The 25,564-nt window shown below is 48.1% G+C and overlaps 1 protein-coding gene and 1 long non-coding RNA gene across 2 annotated transcripts; both read left to right on the plus strand.

Annotated features, from left to right (window-relative positions):
- The first annotated feature begins 752 nt into the window (after positions 1 to 752).
- Positions 753 to 1,755, plus strand: LOC107324593 (olfactory receptor 14A16-like). Its single transcript, XM_015884739.3, has one exon. It carries the CDS (start codon positions 753 to 755, stop codon positions 1,683 to 1,685), a length of 933 nt encoding a protein of 310 aa, XP_015740225.2. The 3' UTR covers positions 1,686 to 1,755.
- An 8,758-nt stretch (positions 1,756 to 10,513) lies between these two features.
- LOC146758211 (uncharacterized) lies at positions 10,514 to 13,675 on the plus strand. Its single transcript, XR_014934941.1, has 2 exons — positions 10,514 to 10,945; positions 12,356 to 13,675. It is a non-coding gene; the product is annotated as an uncharacterized LOC146758211 (long non-coding RNA).
- The last annotated feature ends 11,889 nt before the right edge of the window (positions 13,676 to 25,564 follow it).

A 25,564-nucleotide genomic window follows, 5' to 3' on the forward strand; every position in this document is an offset into this window, starting at 1 on the left:
AGCACTCAGCCTGCCTGGAGAGCTGCCCAGGGTGCTGCAGGGAGACGTGTGGTGTGGGGGGAAGGAGCCCCCCGGCAGGGCTTGTGCTGCCACAGCTGCTGCCTGGGGCAGGGGGATCACAGCTCCACTGCACAACTGAATGTTTCTGAGAGTACTTTGCAAGAGGAGAGCCAAAGTAGCAATTTTCTATTTCTTGTTTAGAAGGAAGGAGAAAGGATTCGAAGCAGAATCTAAAAGGGGCTGTCAAATATCTCTGAGACTCCCAAATTCTTCTTCAGTCAATTGTTTGTTATATGAACTTCCACATGTGACATGTTTTCAACCTCTCCTTTCATGGAAAGGAGATGTTCCATGGATGGAACTAGTTGAAATTATCATTTTTTATTGACAAGAATAATGCACTTACATTGCAAATAGGCAGGTTTCCTGAACTGAATGTGAAGGGCACAAAGGCTGGGACTGAGGGCTTTAAGAGCAGTGAGGGTAAAGATATGAGACAAAAATCAGATGAAAAAATCCAGGGAGATGGGATAAGATTTGAAGATGAAAGGAAAGTTAAAGCTCCAAAAGCTTCTTCTAATTATAGAAAGCTGAATTTCATGAAATTCAGTTCTATTTGTGGTGCTAAATAAACATTGTCATAAGAGAATGGAAACATTTCATAATGCAGTAGAAGGAGTGTCTCTGAGAATGGTCTGGACTTGTCATTATCTTCTTCACTCTGAGCAGGACTCCAAGCCAAACAACAGCAGATGCCCAACAGCAGCTCCATCAGCGAGTTCCTCCTGCTGCCGATGGCAGACACGCGGCAGCTGCAGCTCCTGCACTTCTGGCTCTTGCTGGGCATCTACCTGGCTGCCCTCCTGGGCAATGGCCTCATCAGCACAGCTGTAGCCTGCGACTGCCACCTGCACACCCCCATGTACTTCTTCCTCCTCAACCTGGCCTTCCTCGACCTGGGCTGCATCTCCACCACTCTCCCCAAAGCCATGGCCAACGCCCTCTGGGACACCAGGGCCATCTCCTATGAAGGATGTGCTGCACAGATCTTTTTCTTTGTCTTCTTTGCCTCAGCAGAGTTACCCCTTCTCACCATCATGTCCTATGACCGCTATGTTGCCATCTGCAAACCCCTGCACTACGGGACCTTGATGGACAGCAGAGCTTGTGCCACCATGGCAGCAGCTACCTGGGGTGCTGGTGTTCTCTGTTCCCTGCTGCACACTGCCAGTACGTTTTCACTGCCTCTCTGCCAAGGCAATGTTGTCAACCAGTTTTTCTGTGAAATCCCCCAGATCCTCAAGCTCTCCTGCTCGGCCTCCTACTACAGGGAAGTTGTGTTTCTCATTTTTACTATCATTTTAGACTTAGGCTGCTTTGTTTTCATAATGGTCTCCTATGTGCAGATCTTCATGACTGTGCTGAGGATGCCCTCTGAGCAGGGACGGCACAAAGCCTTCTCCACATGCCTCCCTCACCTGGTTGTGGTCTCCCTGTTTCTCAGCACTGGTGCTTTTGCCTACCTGAAGCCCCCGTCCATTTCCTCCCCACTCCTGGATCTGACAATGGCACTTCTGTACTCAGTGGCTCCTCCAACACTAAACCCTATTATCTACAGCATGAGGAACAGGGAGATCAAGCACGCTCTCAGGAAGGTGCTGCAATACGCACTATTCCAGCTTTGATAAAGTGCACGTCTTCCTCACAGGATTCCCAAAGGTGGTTCTTTATGTTTTATGCATTTTATATTCTTTGATTGTGTGTGATATAGCAACCCGCAAATATATGTTATTTAACATATTAATAAAATTTTATCTCACTTCTTTCCTACCTACTTTCCATTTTCTCACTCCAAGAGCTCATGTAAACATGGAACCAGATTCCCTGAATAGGTTAAAAGATACCTAAAAAGCTTTCAAAGCAGACTTTTCCTTAGCTCTTCTCTCTTCCTACTTTGTCTGGACCTGGGGGAGGTACAGCCACAGACAGCAGAACAACCAGCTCTTCTCATTCCTGCTCTCGTTACACTGCTACAGTGCTCTGAAGTCCTCTCATTTGTGCAGGTCTGAAGGTCTTGTTTGTCTCACAGCAGTCCTGTTGTCTCTACAGCATCACTCTGGGGCTGCAGTCAGTATCCGGCAATATGAACAGCTGTGCCAGAGCTGGTCTCCTTGCTGGCACTTTCAAAATCCTCAGGAGCTATTGGAACTAGCTCTCGATCTCCAGGACAAAATGAAGTGAGAGCGAGTCTGAGAGACTACTGGAAAGTGCCCTCCCTTCTCTCCGTTGTAGCCAGACTCCCTGAGGACTCAAAGTAAAGGGTGTAATTACTAATCTTATCAACAGTGTTACTTCCAAAACTCAAAGATTACCTCAGAGATGAATGTGTGCAAAACTTCATTTTGTCAGCTGCCAATTTTATCACGATATAAACCAAAGTCAAACAGCATAGCAAAATAAATATTCTAATCCAGCCCCCAGAGCTGGCAAACAGCAAAGCAGGGAAAACAAGCAGTAAGCAAGGAGCTGTGCAGTGCCTGTGTAATGCCTGTGCAAGGCTGAATGAGCTCCACAAATAGGGAAACAATCAGCATCATGGCCAGCAATTCTCCAGCTCCCACAAAGCCCTGTGTTATCTCGCTCTGCACAGATGTGCTGTTCTCTCAACCCTTGGAGCTTCGCATCGGGTAACAAAATGACAGTGGTGGTTGAACCCATCATGTTTCTCAGTTGCACACCGTGCTTTGTGCACTGCCCTTATCTTAGTGGGATGGGGAAGAGAACTGGGGGGAAAAAAGAAGTACAGCTCGTGAAATGATGCTATTTACTAAGTGAGATGAAAGGAGAAGTGTAATAGTTATCACTATATATCCAGATATATGGGATAGTATACAACAGCTGATGCACAAGCAGCTGCACTGCATCACCACCAGAAAGATTCCAGGCTGGTCTCTGGGCAGCAGAAGAGAGTGAGATGAACTCCCATCCTTTTCAGTATTCATTCTGCTTGCTGTCAGTTGGTACAGAATGTCCCTTTGGCAACTTCCAGTCACCTGTCTGCAGTCTGTTCCCTCCCAACTCCATGTGCCCTCCACTGACCATGGCTTTGGCTCTGTACAGCACTGCATAGCAGCAGCTGTAAACATCAGAGTGCTGTCAGTTTTTTCTCATAGAACCAAAACACTGCACCGAAGCAGACAGTCTGAAGAAAACAATTCCATCCTAGCTGTAACTCAGATACCTGCCTGTCCCCCTCCTCTTGTTCTTTCTGATCAGGAAGCAAGGAACAGATTATGTCACTCTTCTCTCTGAGACTTTTCCATCAGTTCTCAGCTGGCTCCTCTGCCATCCCCAGGCAGAGCTCAGTGCACTCTCATGGATGGCAGCAGCCTTTCCTCAGCTTCCTTGGCCATCCATCATAAAGAGTCCGTACTCCATTTCCTACAGTCCGGTTGTAGGAACCATCCCAGAATGTTTCTGTGAGAGAAACAAGACTGTAGACCTGCATATGCACAGTGATTTCAAGCTCACTGAGTGAATGTTTGTGGTCTTCTCATTTGTGTAAAGACTCTTCAGAAAGCATCCCCTTCCAGAAGAATGATTAGATATAGCCTGGCTTGGCCTCACATCTACACCATGGTACTGGTGTTCAGAAGGTGCCACACAGGTATGAGACCCATTGTGGTGCTCACAGTTGTCCAGCAAGCACTGACACTACCAGGACATGGCTTTCCTGAAGGTCCTCAGCTGTATTTGCCAGGCTGGGGGTGTGCTGGAGACCTCAGAGAACTGCCATTCTGTTGTGCTACTTGAAGAATTTTACAGAGCAGCAGCCATGGATCAAGATAAGGATTTCACAGAGCAGCAGCTGCAGAGCAGGATAAACAGCATGAGAACCAAGGACACCTCTAGGAAAAGAATGAACAGCTCGCCGTTTTGAAGGGGGGTTTTAGGGTTGTTGTTGCTGATGCTTTCCTCCTATTAGTGTGAGTGATTTCTGAACTCCCTTGTCTGTGTGCTATAAAAGTATGGCTATTAGGACAATAAACTGGTGCAGCTATATTTAACTGTATTGGTGTGTGGCTGTTTATCCTAGAACAGAAAGCTGACCTTTTGCCTTCAGGTTCACCAACACGTGGGGGCCCGCAATGTCATGGGATTTTGACTCTTGAACACCTGTGGGATCCTGAGAAACAAAGCCAGTATTTGAGTCAGGGATGATGCAGCCTAGATAGGTCTAAGGGGGTACGACTTATTTGGGGCTTGGCTTGTGCTTACCATGCTCTATATAACACTGTTCTGGAAAGAGTTTCTGAGATGAGGTTTAAGCCAAAAAGGGAAATCCCCAAGTCAATTCTGATCAGTAACAATATCAGTTGCCCCTGTGGAAAGACAAGAAATGGAAATGGGTGTCCTCACGTCTAGGATGGAAAAAAGAAGCGAAGGAGGAGGCAGCAGAAGATCCAGTTAAAATGTTAAGAGGCACGAAGAAGATAACAAAGCTCGTCAACTAGGAGGCATTTCCAGAGACCCAACTATGGACAGATGAACAGATGTATGGATGGTGCTGCCACCATCTGGGAGTGAATGTTAGTGGCTGTGAGGGCAAAGCTTCCCTTCAAAGGCAATCTGAAGCCTCTAATGAAGAAGTGGGATACAATTGAAAAAGGTACTTGAGGGAAATAGCTGTGGTGGAAATGTTGTATAACCCTAATTTTGATCCCAGCTATTGTCACCAAGAACATGACCTTGAGAGAGTGAGGAAAACATATGGCAGAAACTCACCAAAACAGCAAAAGAAAGGTACACCGTTACTTTAGCAGCAATGTTTCAAAGGTACGAGGAACAATATAGAAGAGCCCTAGTTTTCTAATTGGTTCTTACACTGCAAAACATTAAACAGCAGTTTCCTCCAACCCATGTCTCCATTTCAGCCATCTCAGAAGTAACAAAAAGACTGTATGAAGTGGAAGAGCAGGTGTCTCAGTTCATTAATCATGATGAACCCCTATAGTATCAGAAGCAGCTAATGAAGGTCAATCCCCGTATGGGTTACCAGTTCCAATGAAGGAGCTGATCAAACTAGTCCAGATAATTAAAGGTGATTAACCCTCCTCCTCACCTGTACCATCAGAAATCTCAGCTATTAGACACACGTGCTTTCCAGCTCGAGCAAGGAGCAACATTAATATTGCACTGCTTGTTTCCTTGTGGCGTTACCTACGTGACCACAGAGAATACATGAGGAAGTGACATGACCAGCCTACTCTTGGGTGAGGGAACTACAAAACAGACCAACCACCAGTGGAGTTGCTCCAGTCATCACAGGTAACCAATAGAGGGGCCCTGCCCTCAGTCAGGGGAGGGAGAGGGATAATAGAGTTTATTGAACTGTGTGGATTCGATGGCCTGGCACATCAGAACCACAGAAATATAAGGTGCTGGTGGATACCGGTGCACAGTGCACCCTAATGCCCTCCAGTCATGAAGGGACAGAATCAATCCATATTTCTGGAATGACTGGGGGCTCTCAAGAATTGACTGTGCTGGAGGCTGAAATAAGCCTCACTGGTTAAGACTGGCAAAAACATCCTATTGTGACTGGCCCAGGGGCTCCATGTATAGTGGGTATTGATTACCTCAGAAGGGGGCATTTCAAGGATCCTAAGGGGTATCGATGGGCCTTTGGGATAGCTGCTGTAGATACAGACAACTTTAAGCAGCTGTCTGTTTTGCCTGGCCTGTCAGACGACCCGTCTGTTGTGGGGCTGCTATGAGTACAAGAGCAGCAGGTACCGATTGCTACAAAGACAGTGCATAGACGGCAGTATCGCACCAACAAGGATTCCTTGCTCCCCATTCATGATTTAATTCGCCAGTTGGAGAATCAGGGAGTGATCAGTAAAACTCACTCACCTTTTAACAGCCCCATATGGCCAGTGCGTAAAGCCAGTGGAGAATGGAGGCTGACAGTAGACTACCGTGGCCTGAATGAGGTCACACCCCCATTGAGCGCTGCTGTGCCGGACATGTTGGAACTCCAGTACGAGCTGGAGTAAAAAGCAGACAAATGGTATGCCACCATTGACATTGCCAATGGCTTCTTCTCTATTCCTTTGGCTGCAGAATGTAAGCCACATTTGCCTTCACCTGGAGGGGCATTCAGTATACTTGGAACCGTTTGCCCCAGGGGTGGAAACACAGCCCAACCATTTGCCATGGGTTGGTCGAAACTGTACTGGAACAGGGTGGTGCTCCTGAACACCTGCAGTACATTGATGACATTCTTGTGTGGGGTGATACAGCAGAAGAGGTTTTCACAAAAGGAGAGCAGAACATTCAAATTCTTCTACAAGCCGGCTTTGCTATTAAGCGAAGCAAAGTAAAAGGACCTGCCCAGGAAATTCAGTTCTTAGGTATAAAGTGGCAGGATGGACGTCGTCACATCCCAACAGATGTGATCGACAAAATCACTGCCATGTCTCCACCAACTAGCAAGAAAGAGACACAATCTTTCCTGGGTGCAGTGGGCTTTTGGAGGATGCACATTCAAAACTACAGCCTAATTGCAAGCCCCCTTTATCAGGTGACGTGGAAGAAGAACGATTTTGCATGGGGCCCTGAGCAGCAGCAGGCTTTCGAACAGATTAAACAAGAGATAGCCCGTGCTGTAGCCCTGGGGCCAGTACGGACTGGACAGGATGTAAAGAACATCCTCTATACTGCTGCTGGAGAGAAAGGCCCCACTTGGAGTTTGTGGCAAAGTGCCTCAGGAGAGACCTGAGGCCGACCCCTGGGATTCTGGAGTCGATCATAGAAGGGGTCTGAAGAGTGCTACACTCCAACTGAGAAGGAGATCTTTGCCGCGTATGAGGGGGTTCGGGGTGCTTCCGAAGTAGTTGGGACTGAAACACAGCTCTTTTTGGCACCTCGACTGCCAGTGCTGAACTGGATGTTCAAAGGACAGGTTCCCTCTACTCATCATGCTACCGATGTCACCTGGAGCAAGTGGATTACGCTGATTACACAGCGAGCGTGAATGGGAAACCTCAATCGTCCAGTAATCCTAGAGGTAATCATGGACTGGCCTGAAGATAAAAGGTTTGGAACATCACCAGCAGAAGAGGTATCACGTGCTAAAGAGGCCCCACCATACAACGAATTACCAGAAAATGAAAAGAAATATGTCCTATTCACTGACGGATCATGTCGCATTGTAGGGAAGCATTGCAAATGGAAAGCTGCTGTGTGGAGCCCCACACGACAGGTTGCAGAGGCCACTGAAGGTAAGGGAGAATCAAGTTAGTCTGCAGAGGTCAAAGCTGTCCAGCTGGCCTTAGATGTTGCTGAACGGGAGAGGTGGCCAATGCTGTATCTTTATACTGACTCATGGATGGTGGCAAATGCCTTATGGGGGTGGTTACAGAGGTGGGAACAAAATGACTGGCAGCGGAAGGGTAAATCTGTTTGGGCCGCTAAATTATGGAAGGACATTGCTGCCCGAACAAAGAATATGGTTGTAAAGGTGCGTCATGTGGATGCACATGTCCCCAAAAGTCGGGCTACTGAAGAACAACAAAACAACCATCAGGTAGATAAAGCTGCCAAAACTGAGGTGGCTCAAATCGACTTGGACTGGCAGAATAAGGGCGAATTATTTCTAGCTCGATGGGCTCATGAGACCTCAGGTCATCAAGGAAGAGACGCGACATATAAGTGGATATATATGGGTGGACTTAACCATGGACGCTATTGCGCAGATTATTCATGATTGTGAAACATGTGCCATAATTAAACAAGCCAAAAGGATGAAACCTCTCTGGGAGGAAGGGCGGTGGCAAAAGTATAAATATGGGGAGGCGTGGCAGGTTGATTATATCACCTTGCCACGATCTCGCAGTGGTAACTGTTATGTACTCACCATGGTAGAGGCAACCACTGGGTGGCTTGAAACATATGCAGTACCCCATGCTACTGCTCGAAACACCATATTAGGTCTTGAGAAACAAGTCCTGTGGCGACATGGTACCCCAGAAAGAACTGAATCTGATAATGGGACACATTTCAAAAATTCCCTTATAAATACTTGGGCCAAAGATCATGGCATTGAGTGGATTTATCATATTCCCTACCATGCACCAGCTTCTGGTAAAATTGAACGATATAATGGGTTGTTGAAAACTATGTTGAAAGCAATGGGTGGTGGAACATTTAAGCACTGGGAGAAGAATCTGGCAGAAGCCACTTGGTTGGTGAATACTAGAGGATCTGTCAGTCGTGATGGTCCTAGTCAATCTAGCCCCCTAGACAATGTAGAAGGAGATAAGGTCCCTGTTGTACATGTAAAGAACATGTTGGGAAAAGCTGTTTGGGTCCTTCCAGCTTCTGGAAAGGGCAAACCTATCCGTGGAACTGTCTTTGCCCAGGGACCTGGGTGCACTTGGTGGGTAATGAAGAAGGATGGGGATGTTCAATGTGTGCCACAAGGGAATTTGATGCTGGGGGAGTGCAGTCAATAATTTTATGTATCTATATATATATGTTTGCATGTGAAGTGTATTTTAGTTATTATAGTTGTACATTTAGTTATGTTACATGCAATTCTACTATTTAGCTATCATAATTTTACATACGTGTATATATATGTATATATATATTTACCATGATGTAATAATGTAGAATAAGGGGTGGAATGTCATGGTTTTGTAATTTTGTAATTTTGCTATCAGTATTCCACATCATAACATCATGTAAAGTATGGATTCTTCTATTGAATGTGCAGTCCACAGAAGAAGACTACATATCCCAGAGAACAACAGGGTTAATGATAAGTCACGGGACCAGGACGCTATATAATCTCGTTCCCAGGCTGGAGTGCCCTCCTTCTTCTCTCGGACTTCTCGGAGAGTGGGAAGTGTTCCAGCCGTGTCGCCTAGAGTTCACAGTAGGCCTCTCGGTTTTCGGGGACTCTCTCTCTCTGTTTCGTTCGATTTGTTAGCCTCAATTATATTATATTGTGTTATCTTGTATTTCGATATCATATTTAGTAAAATAAGTTTTTCCTCCTTACATTGTGGCTGTTTTTATCCCATTCCCCTTTTCCCCCTCCTTTCCGGGCCCCAGGGGGGGGGGGGGCCATGGGGTGGCTTCCCCTGTCACGGGCATAGGTAAATCTAAGTAACCCGTGACACCTCCCCACTCCTGGATCTGACAGTGGCACTTCTGTATGCAGTGGTCCCTCCAGAAGTGAACCCTGTTATCTACAGCATGAGGAACAGGGAAATCAAGCACACTCTCAGGAAGGTGTTGCAATACGCATTATTCCAACTTCCATCAAATGCACAACTTCCTCATAGGATTCCCAGTGATGGTTCTTTATGTTTTATGCATCTTTGGTTGTTTGATTATGTGAGATATAGGAATGTGGGGAAAAAAAAAAAAAAAAAAAAAAAAAAAAGTTATTGAACTTAAAAATAAAAATGAATTTAAATTCTTTCCTATCTAATTTCCATTTTATCACTTTAGGAGCTAATGTAAACTTGTAACCAGATTTCCTCAATACGTTATCAGATACTTAAAAATGTTTCAAAAAAGACATTTGCTTAGCTTTTCTTTCTTCCTACTTTGTCTGGATTTGGGGAGGTGCAGCCACAGACAGCAGCTCAACGTGTTCTTTTCATTTCTGATCACTTTACACCGCCACAGTGCTCTCAAGTCCTCTCATTTGTGCAGGCTGAAGGTCTTGTGTGTCTCACAACAGTCCTGTTGTCTCTACAGCAGCACTCCAGGGCAGCAGTCAGTAGCCAGCAATATGAATGACTGCATCAGTGCTGGTCTCCTTGCTGTCACTGCCATAACAAGAGGGCCCCTTTGGAGCAGGTCCAGAGAACTGGAGGCCTCTTCCAAATCTGGTTTAAGGAATGTACCTCAGGAGCTGCTCCCAGAGAAGACTTCAAGATATTCTGGTGCATTTCACTGACTGCCAGGGATAGTTTCAGAAGTCCCAAGGAGATCTGTAAGGGACTCAAGGCAGTGCTGAGGATTAGAATCTGTGGTTTAAGGTCAAGATAAAAAGAAAACGATTATAAATATGATAAATGCATATATACATATCTTATAAATATAGTATATTTTCACATATATATAATTTAGGCAGTTGCTCACATATGTGCATGTACTAATACACATACATATGATACATAGATGATAATAGTTTATATGCATATCTGTTTGCAAGTCTAGGACCTGTTGCAGGTGTTTTAACAGCCTCAAGGTTCACTGTAGAGGCTGTTTACCAATAGCTCCCACTAAACCATGTCCCTCAACACAATATCCAGTCACTCCTTGAATACCCCTGGGCTCCCAGAGGAGACTATGTAAAATGTGGAATTCCTAATCATACCAACAATATTACTTCCAAAACCCAAAGATGTCCACAGAGCTGAATGTGCACAAAACTTCACTTTGTCAGCTGCCAATTTTATCATGATACAAACTGTGCTGTATTAGGTGGTAGGCGGGGTCACGGGATGTGATGGGATAGGTCCCTCCTCCTTCGTTAATATTCATGATGGGCGGGATTAGCCCCGCCCACTTTCTAGCAAGTTCTATACCAAAAGTTATATAAGGGTCTGTTTGTTTCAATATAATGCCTTTTGCCACGCACTCCCTTGTTGTGTTGGCATCTGGTCCAGCTGCGGATACCCGGGGACGAACGGGACGCACGGCACCGTGTAACATGTGGTGACCCTCGACGTCCCGGGTGCGGCTGCCCCACCAGCTTGTTCCTGCTGCAGAGCGACACCCCCTTTCCCTTTTCGTCACGGAGCGGCAGAAGCCCGGGTTCGGGGGGGAAGTGGCCATTCCCCTCCATTAGGGACGATATCGCTGGGTGCCGACTGCGACTGCGTGTTGAGTCGGTGGTGCAATGAAAGCTGTGATAAAGGTACTCTTTTCCTTCTGTCCTTCTCTCTTCCCTAAACATGCCCCTTCTAAGAAGGGGCTTACTTCCTTTCTTGTTCTGCAGGAGAGGGAGGGGTTGCTGGCGACACCCTCGGACATTTATGAGCCGGATAACTGGGAGGGCATTACCTCAGCGCTGTCCCACCGGGTCCTCGCTGCCCGGGGAGCCTCGGGGTTTGGGGCTTGGGGGTTGGTGTTGGGGGCGCTGGTGGCCGCCCACGATGGGGGGCTGGCTGGCCAGCGGGCTAAGGATCTTTTGGGGATTGGTCCGGAGGGGGTAGTTCCTTGGGGTCGGGGCCCGGGGGGGGCAGTTCCTTGGGGTCGGGGCCGGGGGGGGGGCGGCTCTGTTCTCTCTGCAGGCTCAACCGTGGAGGGGACAGCGTCGACTCCATCGGCTCCACCCTGTGCTTCCCCTTCGAGAAGCGGCACGACCACAGAAGTTGCTCGACCCCTCGTGCAGGACCAGCCTTCACCGCCACTTCTGTCCCGAACTGTTAACCACCCTCCACCCCCTTATCCAGCCCATACCCTATATCCTTCCCTAGAAGACGCCGGGGGGGGGGAGAAAAGAACCTGGGGGGAAGCGCGGGGTGCCTGGGGGGAAGCGCGGGGGGGGGGTGGAGCGCCGACCCGCCTTGTTACCCGGACAACCGGCCCCGGAGCCTGAGCAGGGGCGCGGTTTTGTAATGTAACAGTTAGTGTGGACCCGCCCACACAGGCGATCAGCGAGCTCGCCTTGTCTGCCGATCCGGAAAAAGGAGCCGGCCCTACTCGACGGGGCCCGCCCACATTCACCGATTGGGCAAGGGCAGGGGAGGCCGGGCAGGGCGCTGCGCTGCGCTGTGGGCCAGCGGCCATGGGGGCAGTGGAGGATGAGGCCTGGGGCGGCACCGGGGGGAGCTGTGCGATGCCTGGGCCTGGGGAGGGGCTGTATCACACTGCTGGGTCCGGCTCAGAGCTGCGGAATGCTCACGTCGGGTTCTCCCTTGCTAAGAGATACAGCCTTCCTGTCTCCTTGGCTAAGCCAAGATACCAGCAGAGGCTTGAATCCTGCAAGATCCGATGGCTTTCTGGGTTGCTTTAAGCTCGCTAAAAGCTGCGTTACACAGTTATAACACAAGCTTCAGGTCTGCATGTGCATAGCGTTATTTCATTTTGGGGATATATCCATTGTTCACCCACAGGCATGCTGTTGTGAAGTGCCTCCCCCCGCTCTGCCTTCATCCTTACACTGTAACTCCGTGCTGTGCCTGACGTCTGCTTTTTCCTATAAGCTAAAAAGCTCAGAATCCGTCTGAATAACTTGTTTTTCATTTTGTTCTGTTTTGTCTTGAGGCTTCTTTTGTAACAGCTTTATCTATGTTAGATTCTTCAGTAAGTGCTTGTATTACAGGTCACTAATGATGGCAGTAGCAGAGCCCTTGGTTAGTCCTGCCGTTTCCAGACCAAGTGGCTGCCTGGGTGTCAGCAGCTGATCTGTGATGGCTGCAGCTGTTCTGTGGCTGAGGAGCTGCGCAGCCTGAAAGCTGCTCACATCTCTTGGTGACTTTGCATAGCAGCAATGACCGTCCAAGGCAAGGATTCCTCCTGAAGGACCCTTGTTCTCTTCTTACCTTCTGACCTTTGGTTCAGAGGGATTGCTGCTGACAGGGGTATTCAAAGATAAACAGAACTCCTGTTCTGATAGTAAGAGTGCAAAGGTGTACCTTGCAAAGAAAAAGGCTGATACCTTCTGTCTGCTCTAGCTGTAGATGGATAAGTATCTAGTCTTGGATTCTGAGCCAACCTCCTCCCTTCTGACCCAAAACAACTGCGATCAAGATGAAAAGTGGTATTTTCTCTCCAAGTAAAAGCTTGTTTTGTTTGAACTTACTGAGTCATTCTAAAGTTGTGCTACTATGTGCTGTGTGCTATGGTCCTAGGTACCTTCTCTGTGTATGCTTGTATGTACTGAAGAAAACTTTGGTTTGTGTATTTAGCAGTCTTGAAGCTGTTGTGTTGGGTTGAGTTGGGCCCCCCACCACTTGGTGCTGTTCTTTGGACAATGGCAGAACTTTGTTACATAAAATGTTGAGAGTATCAGACACGCTGTGCTTCAAAATAGAGCGGCCATAGACTTTTTACTTTTAGCACAAGGGCACGGATGCCAAGATGCTGAGGGAATGTGTTGTTTTAATTTGAGTGACCATAGTGAATCGTTACATAAGAAGCTGGCATGGTTGCAAGACCATACTAAGAAGATCGGCATCGTGGACGATCCGTTTGGAGACTGGCTTAGAAGCCTGTTTGGGAACATCGGACCATGGTTCAAACAGTTGCTAAAAGTATTGGTGGTGGGACTTATTGTTGTTCTTGCACTATTAATTTGCACACTGTGTATTATACAATGCTTGCAGGGACTTATGCATCGCATGGTGACGGGAATTTTCGAGGAGAAAATGGAACAACAAAGGGCATATGAAAGACTTTAAAAGGTTAAGTGGGATTGTTAATATGTTGCGTATTGTTACGGGTTAAAGGTTCTTTAGCATAAGGAGGGGGAGATGCGGTGTATTAGGCGGTAGGCGGGGTCACGGGATGTGACGGGATAGGTCCCTCCTCCTTCGTTAATATTCATGATGGGTGGGATTAGCCCCGCCCACTTTCTAGCAAGTTCTATACCAAAAGTTATATAAGGGTCTGTTTGTTTCAATAAAATGCCTTTTGCCACACACTCCCTTGTTGTGTTGGCATCTGGTCCAGCTGCAGATACCCGGGGACGAACAGGACGCACGGCACCATGTAACAACAAACCAAAGTCAAACAGCATAGCAAAATAAATACCCTAATCCAGCATCCCAAGTTGACAAATAATGCAGCAGGGAAAACAAGCAGCAAGCAAGGAGCTGTGCAATGCAGCTTCGTGAGAAGACTCAGCAAGCTCCAGAAATAAGAAAACTATCAGCATCATGGCCTGTACTTTTCCAACTCCCACAAAGCCCTGTGTAAACTCGCTCTGGACAGATGTGCTGTTATCTCAACACTTGGAGCCTCACATTGGGCACCAAAATGACAGTGGTCGTTGAACCCAACATGTAGCTCAGCAGCACACAGTGTTTTGTGCACTGCCCCATTCCTAATGGGATGGGGAAGAGAACTGGGAAAAAAAGTACAACTTGTGTGTTGTAACAAAGCAATTTACTATGAGAGATAAAAGGAGAGGACTAATAGTTATCACTATATATCTGTTGATATGGTATCGTATGTAACAACTGATGCACAAGCACTTGCTCAGCACCACCAGACTGATGCTCAGCTGGACCCTGGGCAGTGAATAGACTGAGATGAACTCCCACCCCTTTCAATACAATTTCTGCTTGCTGTCAGCTGATAGAGAACATCCCTTTGGCCACTTTCAGTCAGCTGTCCTCACTCTGTTCCCTCCCAGCTCCATGTGCTCTGCACTGACCATGGCCTTGGCTCTGTACAACACTGCTTAGCAGCAGCTGCAAACATCAGAGTGTTATCAGTGGTTTTCTCCTAGAACCAAAACACTGCACCATAACAGACAGTCTGAAGAAAACAATTCCATCTGAGCTGTAACTCAGATTCCTGCCTGTCCTCCTCCTCTTGTTCTTCCTGATCAGGAAGCAAGGAACAGAATCTGCCGCTCTCCTCTTTGTGCCTTTTCCATCAGTTCTCAGCTGGCTCCTCTGCCATCCCCAGGCAGAGCTCAGTGCACTCTCACAAAGGGCAGCAGCCTTTCCTCATCTTCCTTGCCCATCCATCATGAAGTGTCAGTGAATAGTGAAAAGGGACCCCATAGTAGATGAAAAGGGAACACTTTGCTACAGAAAGGGAAAGGGGGCCTCACTAAGGCAGAGGGTAGTTACAGATAGATAGTTTATGTTAAGGGGGAGCAGAGAGAGGGGGAATTGCAGACACTAAGCTTGAGAAAACAAGGGGATGAAGGCCATGAAGATCAGGGTGGAACAGCCCGAGAACAGTGTGGTGATTAGATGTCCACAGAGCAAGCTGGAACCAGTTTGGGGGTACCCCTCTCAAAGGGTAGAATGTTTACAGCGAGGAAGATGATGAGCCTTCATCCCACAACAACCCCTACAACTCACCACGCATGCGCAAGGGGGGAGGGACTGCATGCTAATGGGGTCTCAGGAATGTAATGAATATGTATCCAAATTCCTGCCAATTATTGGTGTTAGTTCAGCCTACATCTGTTGCACGCTTCATCCTGACGGTGTGCAAGTGAGGTGGAGCTCTCCCCCTTGCACGAGGTTGTGTGCGCATCACTCATTAAACATACCTGCTTTATAACTACTTGGTGGTTATGGAGTTTGATTCCACAAGTCACCATCTCTAGGGCCATCCTGCTCTATTGCCTGCTCTATTGGGGTGATGAGTCCATCAAGGCCATTATATGGGACCTCATTCATCCCAATGACAACGGGAAGGCCAGCAAGCAACAAGGTAAGTGCAACCCATAAGTGTGACCCCATAGGGGCCAATGGGGACCCCAGACCCATAAGTGGGAGCACAACCACATAAGTGGGACCCATAAGTGAGGATCCAGACCCGTAAGTGGGTCCCCAGACCCATAAGTGTGACCCCAAACCCCATAATTAGAATTCTAGCCCCATAAGTGTGACCCCATAGGGGCCAATGGGGACCCCAAGCCCCATAAGTGTGAACACAACCCCATAAGTGGGACCCATAAGTGAGGCTCCAGCCCCATAGCTGTGACCCCAAACCCTAATGACGTTCCCTAAACCCTGATGGGGTCCCCATAAACCCTAATGGGGTCCCAATAAGTGTGACCCCAGCCCCATAAGTGGGTCCCTAGACCCATAAGTATGACCCCAGCTCCATAAGTGAGACCCCAAACCTTATGATTCTAGCCCCATAAGTGGGAACACAGACCCATAAGTGGGACCCATAAGTGAGGATCCAGCCCCATAAGAGGGTCCCGAGACCCATAAGTATGACCCCAAACCCCATAACTATGATTCTAGCCCCTCATAAGTGTGACCCCATATGGGCCAATGGGGGCCTCAGACCCATAAGTGAGACCCATAAGTGCCTCCCCAGCCCCATAAATGGGTCCTCAGACCCATAAGTGTGGCCCCAGCCCCGTAACTATAGACTTGGAGAGGTCTCCAGACCCATAAGTGAGGCTCCAGACCCATAAGTGTGTCCCTAGACCCATAAGTGTGTACACAGACCCATAAGTGTGACCCCAAACCCCATTTATATGGGACCTCATTCACCCCAATGACAACGGGAAGGCCGGCAAGCAACAAGATAAGTGCGACCCATAAGTGTGACCCCATAGGGGCCAATGGGGACTCCAGACCCATAAGTGGGAACACAGACCCATAAGTGTGACCCCAAACCCCGTAAGTATGATTCCAGCCCCATAAGTGACACCCCAAACCCCATAAGTGCCTCCCAAGACCCATAAGTGTAACCCATAAGTGAGACTCCAGATCCATAAGTGTGACCCCATAGGGGCCAGTGGGGACTCCTGCCCCATAAGTGTCACCCAAAACCCCATAACCAAGACCCTATACAAAACTGAGATGTCCCCAGCTCCATAAGTGTGACCCATAAGTGAGGCTCCAGCCCCATAACTGCATCCCCAGCCCCATCAGTGTGACCCATAAGTGTGACCCCATAGGGGCCAATGGGGACCCCAGCCCCATATGTGCCTCCTCAGCCCCATAAGTGCCTCCCCAACCCCATAAGTGTGACCCTAAAGACTTCGAGATGTCCCCAGCCCCATAAGTGTGACCCCAGACTCATAAGTGTCTTCCCAGCCCCATTAGTGTGACACATAATTGCCTCCCCAGCCCCATATGTGCGTCCCCAGCCCCATAAGTGTGACCTCATAGAGGCCAATGGGGACCCCAGCCCCATAAGTGCCTCCCTAGCCGCATAAGTGTGACCCCAAACCCCATAACTGAATCTTCAGCCCCATAACTGTGTCCACAGCTCCATAACTAATCTTAGAGATGTTCCCAGCCCCATAAGTGTGACCCATAAGTGCCTCCCCAGCTTCATAAGTGTGTCCCCAGCCACATAAGTGTGACCCATAACTGCATCCCCAGCCCCATAGGTGGGTCCCCAGCCCCATATGTGTGACTCCAGCCCCATAAGTTTTACCCATAACTGAGTCCCCAGCCCCAAAAGTGGGAACACATCCCCATAACTGTGTCCCCAGCCCCATAAGTGGGTCCCCAGCCCCATAAGTGTGACCTATAACTGCATCCCCAGCCCCATAACTGAGTCCCCAGCCCCATAAATGTGATCCCAGACCAATAAGTGTGACCCATAAGTGAGGCTCCAGGCCCATAAGCGGGCACTCAGACCCATAAGTGTGACTCCAACCCCATAACTGTGTTCCTAAGTTCCTCCCCAGTTTCATAACTGCATCCCCAGCCCCATAACTGCATCCTCAGCCCCATAAGTGTGTCCCCAGCCCCATAAGTGCGACCCCCAAACCCTATAAGTACGATTCTAGCCCCATAAGTGTGACCCATAACTTCATCCCCAGCCCCATAAGTGTGTCCCCAGCCCCATAAATGTGACCCATAAGTGCATCTCCAGCCCCATAAGTGTGAACCCAACCCCATAACTGTGTTCCTAAGTGCCTCCCCAGCCCCATAAGTGTGACCCATAACTGAGTCCCCAAACCCATAGGTGGGAACACAGCCCCATAACTGCATCCCCAGCTGCATAAGTGTGACCCATAACTACATCCCCTGCCCCATAAGTGGGAACACAGCCCCATAACTGCATCCCCAGCCCCATAAGTGTGACCCATAAGTGAGGCTCCAGCCCCATAAGTGTGACCCATAACTACATCCCCAGCCCCATAAGTGTGACCCATAAGTGCCTCCCCAGCCCCATAAGTGTGACCCATAACTGAGTCCCCAAACCCATAGGTGGGAACACAGCCCCATAACTGCATCCCCAGCCCCATAAGTGTGACCCATAACTACATCCCCTGCCCCTTAAGTGGGAACACAGCCCCATAACTGCATCCCCAGCCCCATAAGTGTGACCCATAAGTGAGGCTCCAGCCCCATAAGTGTGACCCATAAGTGAGGCTCCAGCCCCATAAGTGTGACCCATAAGTGAGGCTCCAGCTTCATAAGTGTGACCCATAACTACATCCCCAGCCCCATAACTGAGTCCCCAGCCCCATAAGTGTGACCCATAAGTGAGGCTCCAGCCCCATAAGTGTGACCCATAAGTGAGGCTCCAGCCCCATAAGTGTGACCCATAAGTGAGGCTCCAGCCCCATAAGTGTGACCCATAAGTGAGGCTCCAGCTTCATAAGTGTGACCCATAACTACATCCCCAGCCCCATAACTGAGTCCCCAGCCCCATAAGTGTGACCCATAAGTGAGGCTCCAGCCCCATAAGTGTGACCCATAAGTGAGGCTCCAGCTTCATTAGTGTGACCCATAACTACATCCCCAGCCCCATAACTGAGTCCCCAGCCCCATAAGTGTGACCCATAAGTGAGGCTCCAGCCCCATAAGTGTGACCCATAAGTGAGGCTCCAGCTTCATTAGTGTGACCCATAACTACATCCCCAGCCCCATAACTGAGTCCCCAGCCCCATAAGTGTGACCCATAAGTGAGGCTCCAGCCCCATAAGTGGGTCCTCAGACCCATAAGTGGGTCCCCAACCCCATAACTGCATCCTCAGCCCTATACATGTGACCCATAAGTGTGACTGCATAGGGGCCAATGGGGACCCCAGCCCCATAAGTGGGAACACAGATCCATTAGTGGGTCCCCAGCCCCATAAGTGTGACCCAAAACCCACAGCTATAGTCTTTGAAAGGTCCCCAGCCTCATAAGTGCCTCCCCAGCCCCATAACTGCATCCCCAGCCCCATAACTGCGTCCCCAGCCCCACAAGTGAGACCCCAAACCCCATAACTGCATCTACAGCCCCATAAGTGTATCCCCAGCTTCATAAGTGTGAACCCAATGGGGACACTATGGAGGTCCCTGGTTGACATACCTGTACCCAGCCCCATAAGTGTGACCCATAAGTTCATCCCCAGCCCCATAGGTGTGACCCATAACTGAGTCCCCAGCCCCATAAGTGTGACTCCAGCCCCATAAGTGTGACCCATAAGTGAGGCTCCAGCACCATAAGTGGGTTCTCAGACCCATAAGTGGGACCCCAACCCCATAACTGCATCCCCAGGCCCATAAGTGTGACCCCAGCCCCATAAGTGCATCCTCAGCCCCGTAAGTGTGACCCATAAGTGTGACCCCATAGGGGCCAATGGGGACCCCAGCCACATAAGTGGGAACACAGATCCATAAGTGGGTCCCCAGCCCCATAAGTATGACCCAAAACCCACAACTATAGACTATGAGAGGTCCCCAGCCCTATAAGTGCATCCCCAGCCCCATAACTGAGTCCCCAGCCCCATAAGTGTGACCCCATAGGGTCCAATGGGGACCCCAGCCCCATTAGTGTGATCCATAAGTGTGACCCTATAGGGGCCAAATGGGACCCAGCCCCATAAGTGGTTCCCCAGCCCCATAAGTGTGACCCATAACTGAGTTCCCAGCCCCATAAGTGCATCCCCAGCCCCATAAGTGTGACACATAAGTGTGACCCCATAGGGGCCAATGGAGACCCCAGCCCCATAAGTGTGTCCCATAACTGTCTCCGCAGCCCAATAAGTGTGACCCATAAGTGAGGCTCCAGCCCCATAAATGTGAACCCACCCCATAACTGTGTTCATAATTGCCTCCCCAACCCCATAACTGCGTCCCCAGACCCATAAGTGTGACCCATAAGTGAGGCTCCAGCCCCATAAGTGGGAACACAGCCCCATAACTGCATCCCCAGCCCCATAAGTGTGACCCATAACTGAGTCCCTTATTGATTATGATTATATGATTATATTAAATATGATTATATAATATAATATGATTATTATATGTCCCTTATTATGATTCTTATCCCTACCTCGGGTTTCTACTACCCAAACCAAATTATCACTTACTTTGTCTGTAATACTGGTCCCAGCAGGGGTAGTGAGTAACACTAAACTAAGGGCACTTGCACTTCCAATGTTCTGCTTTTGTCCCCATTGGGAAGTAACGATTTGTTTACTTTTCTGATCACAAGCAGACAGCGCGGGGGATGCACTCTCTTGCTGGCACTTAAACTTCTCTGGCTACAGCAGATCAAATTTCAATATTTAACTCACTGTTCTTCTGTAACCTTTTCGCTATTTTTTGTAGTTGTTTTTTGTTTTACACAATTCCACTATTTGTACCCTCAATTACCGTTGTACATAGCATTAACAATTACATTTCTATATAGCATTTGCATTTGTACTTTCATATACCATAAACATTTAACAATCACAAAGACAGTGACAATAACCTATACAGTTTGTCCTAAGCATTCTTCCTCTCTTCCAAGTTATCAGCAGGAATGGGCCTTCCCATTAACCTGATTCCAAATTCTTTAATATTATCATATTTTTTCCATGAATTTTCACTCTTTCCTTGTTAACTGAAACAAAGTGAGGGCTACTGGTTCTTGCTCATCATCACATCCTTGATTTAAAAGTTCAACACATATGTCATTTTAGCAAGCCTTCTTGCTGGAAGGGCCATCTCCATTCCTTCTTTTTTGCTTAAGCAGTATAGTTTTAAGGATGAGTATTGTCCACTGATACCACTGGGCTGGTGCTGACACTGAAAAACATCAGTGCTAATGTCTTTATGATAGATTTCTTTTATGACCACAACTAACAGATATTAGATGGGTTCCTTGGCTCATTTCCCAATTTGTTAGGAATTTGGAAACACTATGGAGGAGTTACATGCAAATCATAATCCATTTGACAAAAAGAGGTGAAAGAAAGGAATGGCTATCACTGTGAAGGGAGTACCAGAAGTCCGGAATGACCTGAAAAAAAAACTCTGAACCAAACTGTGACAGATCCAAGGACTGATATTAATCACAGTTCACAACCACAACAAACAAAAGCATAGATGAAACAAGACTTCTCAAAGTTGTCAGCAGCAGTTTAACCGACTCCGACTAGGGCTACCGTGGCTTGCTCGTCAGCTGGTTTGTTTCAGCTTCAGAGACTCCACTCGGGCCTGGGGCCCCCTGACCGGGCCCCCAATTAACAACACAAAGGAATGCCTCCCTTATCTTTGACCAATCCATGACTTGGTCACTCTTGTTCTCCCCTCCCCCTCCCCCCAGGTGGACTTCTCAGCATCCCCCATTACCAGAACGCCCCCCTCACATAGTATGGGGCCCACATTCTCCCTAGCCTTCCTTTTGCTGTTAACGTATTTAAAAAAGCCTTTTTTATTATTCTTTATCTCCTTAGCTAGATTCAACTCCAGGTGGGCTTTGGCCTTCCTGGTTGCATCTCTGCAGTCCCTGACTACATTCTTGTATTGTTCCCAAGTATCATAGTATCATATCATCATAGTCTTGTGCGGGTTGGAAGGGACCTTAGAGATCATCGAGTCCAACCCCCTGGGATTCGAGCCTCTGTGTAGCAGAGCGGCACTTCTACCACTTGCGCCACAGGGGGGATTCGAACCCAGGGCCTCTGGTGTTGCAATGCGGCATTCCTACCACTTGCGCCACCGGGGCACACAAGTGGTCAGACCCTTTTTCCATATATCATGTACTTTCTTCTTTCCACGGAGCTGGCACATGAGCTCCTTACTCATCCACGCAGGTCTCCTTGCACCTTTTCCCGATTTCTTAGTCACAGGGACGCACCGATACTGAGCTTGGAAGAAGAGCCGTTTAAACGCTAACCAGCTCTCACAGGCCCCCTTGCCTTCTAGCACCCTGTCACGGGTTACTTAGATTTACCTATGCCCGTGACAGGGGAAGCCACCTTGTGGGCCCCCTCCCCGGGGCCCGGAAAGGAGGGGGAAAAGGGGAATGGGATAAAAACAGCCGCAATCTAAGGAGGAAAAACTTATTTTACTAAATATGATATCGAAATACAAGATAACACAATATAATATGATTGAGGCTAACAAATTGAACAAACAGAGAGAGAGAGAGTCCCCGAAAACCGAGAGGCCTACTGTGAACTCTAGGCGACACGGCTGGAATGCTTCCCACTCTCTGAGAAGTTCGAGAGAAGAAGGAGGGCACTCCAGCCTGGGAACGAGATTATATAGTGTCCTGGTCCCGTGACTTATTGTTACTCCTGTTGTTCTCTGGGATATGTAGTCTTCTTCTGTGGACTGCACATTCAATAGAAGTATCCATACTTTACATGATGTTATGATGTGGAATACTGATAGCAAAATTACAAAATTACAAAACCATGACATTCCACCCCTTATTCTACATTATTACATCATGGTAAATATATATATGCATATATATACACGTATGTAAAATTATGATAGCTAAACAGTAGAATTGCATGAAACATAACTAAATGTACAACTATAATAACTAAAATACACTACAAATGCAAACATATATATATAGATACATAAAATTATTGACTGCACTCCCCCAGCATCAAATTTCCTTGTGGTACACATTGAACATCCCCATCCTTCTGCATTACCCACCAAGTGCACCCAGGTCCCTGGGCAAAGACAGTTCCACGGATAGGTTTGCCCTTTCCAGAAGCTGGAAGGACCCAAACAGCTTTTCCCAACATGTTCTTTACATGTACAACAGGGACCTTATCTCCTTCTATAGTGTGTAGGGGGATAGATTGACTAGGACCATCACGATTGTCAGATCCTCTAGTATTGACCAGCCAAGTGGCTTCTGCCAGATTCTTCTCCCAGTGCTTAAATGTTCCACCACCCATTGCTTTCAACATAGTTTTCAACAACCCATTATATCGTTCAATTTTACCAGAAGCTGGTGCATGGTAGGGAATATGATAAATCCACTCAATGCCATGATCTTTGGCCCAAGTATTTATAAGGGAATTTTTGAAATGTGTCCCATTATCAGATTCAATTCTTTCTGGGGTACCATGTCGCCACAGGACTTGTTTCTCAAGACCTAATATGGTGTTTCGAGCAGTAGCATGGGGTACTGTGTATGTTTCAAGCCACCCAGTGGTTGCCTCTACCATGGTGAGTACATAACAGTTACCACTGCGAGATCGTGGCAAGGTGATATAATCAACCTGCCACGCCTCCCCATATTTATACTTTTGCCACCGCCCTTCCTCCCAGAGAGGTTTCATCCTTTTGGCTTGTTTAATTATGGCACATGTTTCACAATCATGAATAATCTGCGCAATAGCGTCCATGGTTAAGTCCACCCATATATATCCACTTATATGTCGCGTCTCTTCCTTGATGACCTGAGGTCTCATGAGCCCATCGAGCTAGAAATAATTCGCCCTTATTCTGCCTGTCCAAGTCGATTTGAGCCACCTCAATTTTGGCAGCTTTATCTACCTGATGGTTGTTTTGTTGTTCTTCAGTAGCCCGACTTTTGGGCACATGTGCATCCACATGACGCACCTTTACAACCATATTCTTTGTTCGGGCAGCAATGTCCTTCCATAATTTAGCGGCCCAAACAGATTTACCCTTCCGCTGCCAGTCATTTTGTTCCCACCTCTGTAACCACCCCCATAAGGCATTTGCCACCATCCATGAGTCACTATAAAGATACAGCATTGGCCACCTCTCCCGTTCAGCAACATCTAAGGCCAGCTGGACAGCTTTGACCTCTGCAAACTGACTTGATTCTCCCTTACCTTCAGTGGCCTCTGCAACCTGTCGTGTGGGGCTCCACACAGCAGCTTTCCATTTGCGATGCTTCCCTACAATGCGACATGATCCGTCAGTGAATAGGGCATATTTCTTTTCATTTTCTGGTAATTCGTTGTATGGTGGGGCCTCTTTAGCACGTGATACCTCTTCTGCTGGTGATGTTCCAAACCTTTTATCTTCAGGCCAGTCCATGATTACCTCTAGGATTCCTGGACGATTGAGGTTTCCCATTCGCGCTCGCTGTGTAATCAGCGTAATCCACTTGCTCCAGGTGACATCGGTAGCATGACGGGTGGAGGGAACCTGTCCTTTGAACATCCAGTTCAGCACTGGCAGTCGAGGTGCCAAAAGGAGCTGTGTTTCAGTCCCAACTACTTCGGAAGCACACCGAACCCCCTCATACACGGCTAAGATCTCCTTGTCAGTTGGAGTGTAGCACTCTTCTGATCCCTTATATGATCAACTCCAGAATCCCAGGGGTTGGCCTTCAGTCTCTCCTGAGGCTCTTTGCCACAAACTCCAAGTGGGGCCTTTCTCTCCAGCAGCAGTATAGAGGATGTTCTTTACATCCTGTCCAGTCCGTACTGGCCCCAGGGCTACAGCACGGGCTATCTCTTGTTTAATCTGTTCAAAAGCCTGCTGCTGCTCAGGGCCCCATGCAAAATCGTTCTTCTTCCGCGTCACCTGATAAAGGGGGCTTACAATGAGGCTGTAGTTTCGAATGTGCATCCTCCAAAAGCCCACTGCACCCAGGAAAGATTGTGTCTCTTTCTTGCTAGTTGGAGACATGGCAGTGATTTTGTCGATCACATCTGTTGGGATGTGACGACGTCCATCCTGCCACTTTATACCTAAGAACTGAATTTCCTGGGCAGGTCCTTTTACTTTGCTTTGCTTAATAGCAAAGCCGGCTTGTAGAAGAATTTGGATGATCTGCTCTCCTTTTGTGAAAACTTCTTCTGCTGTATCGCCCCACACAAGAATGTCATCAATATACTGCAGGTGTTCAGGAGCACCACCCTGTTCCAGTACAGTTTGGACCAACCCATGGCAAATGGTTGGGCTGTGTTTCCACCCCTGGGGCAAACGGTTCCAAGTATACTGAATGCCCCTCCAGGTGAAGGCAAACTGTGGCTTACATTCTGCAGCCAAAGGAATAAAGAAGAAGGCATTGGCAATGTCAATGGTGGCATACCATTTGTCTGCTTTTGACTCCAGCTCGTACTGGAGTTCCAACATGTCTGGCACAGCAGCGCTCAATGGGGGTGTGACCTCATTCAGGCCACGGTAGTCTACTGTCAGCCTCCATTCTCCACTGGCTTTACGTACTGGCCATATGGGACTGTTAAAAGGTGAGTGAGTTTTACTGATCACTCCCTGATTCTCCAAGTGGCGAATCAAATCATGAATGGGGAGCAAGGAATCCCTGTTGGTGCGATACTGCCGTCTGTGCACTGTCTTTGTAGCAATCGGTACCTGCTGCTCTTTTACTCGTAGCAGCCCCACAACAGACGGGTCCTCTGACAGGCCAGGCAAAACAGACAGCTGCTTAATGTTGTCCATATCTACAGCAGCTATCCCAAAGGCCCATCGATACCCCTTAGGATCCTTGAAATGCCCCCTTCTGAGGTAATCAATACCCAGTATACATGGAACCCCTGGGCCAGTCACAATAGGATGTTTTTGCCAGTCTTTGCCAGTGAGGCTTATTTCAGCCTCCAGCACAGTCAATTCTTGAGAGCCCCCAGTCACTCCAGAAATATGGATTGATTCTGTCCCTTCATGACTGGAGGGCATTAGGGTGCACTGTGCACCGG

The sequence above is a fragment of the Coturnix japonica genome, chromosome 16 (genome assembly GCF_054131305.1).
Source record: "Coturnix japonica strain WE chromosome 16, WE-NBRP24, whole genome shotgun sequence".
Lineage (NCBI taxonomy): Eukaryota > Metazoa > Chordata > Aves > Galliformes > Phasianidae > Coturnix > Coturnix japonica.

Coding starts and splice junctions, on each gene's coding strand:
- LOC107324593 (XM_015884739.3), top strand. CDS start 753: ATGCCCAACAGCAGCTCCATCAGCGAGTTCCTCCTGCTGCCGATGGCA.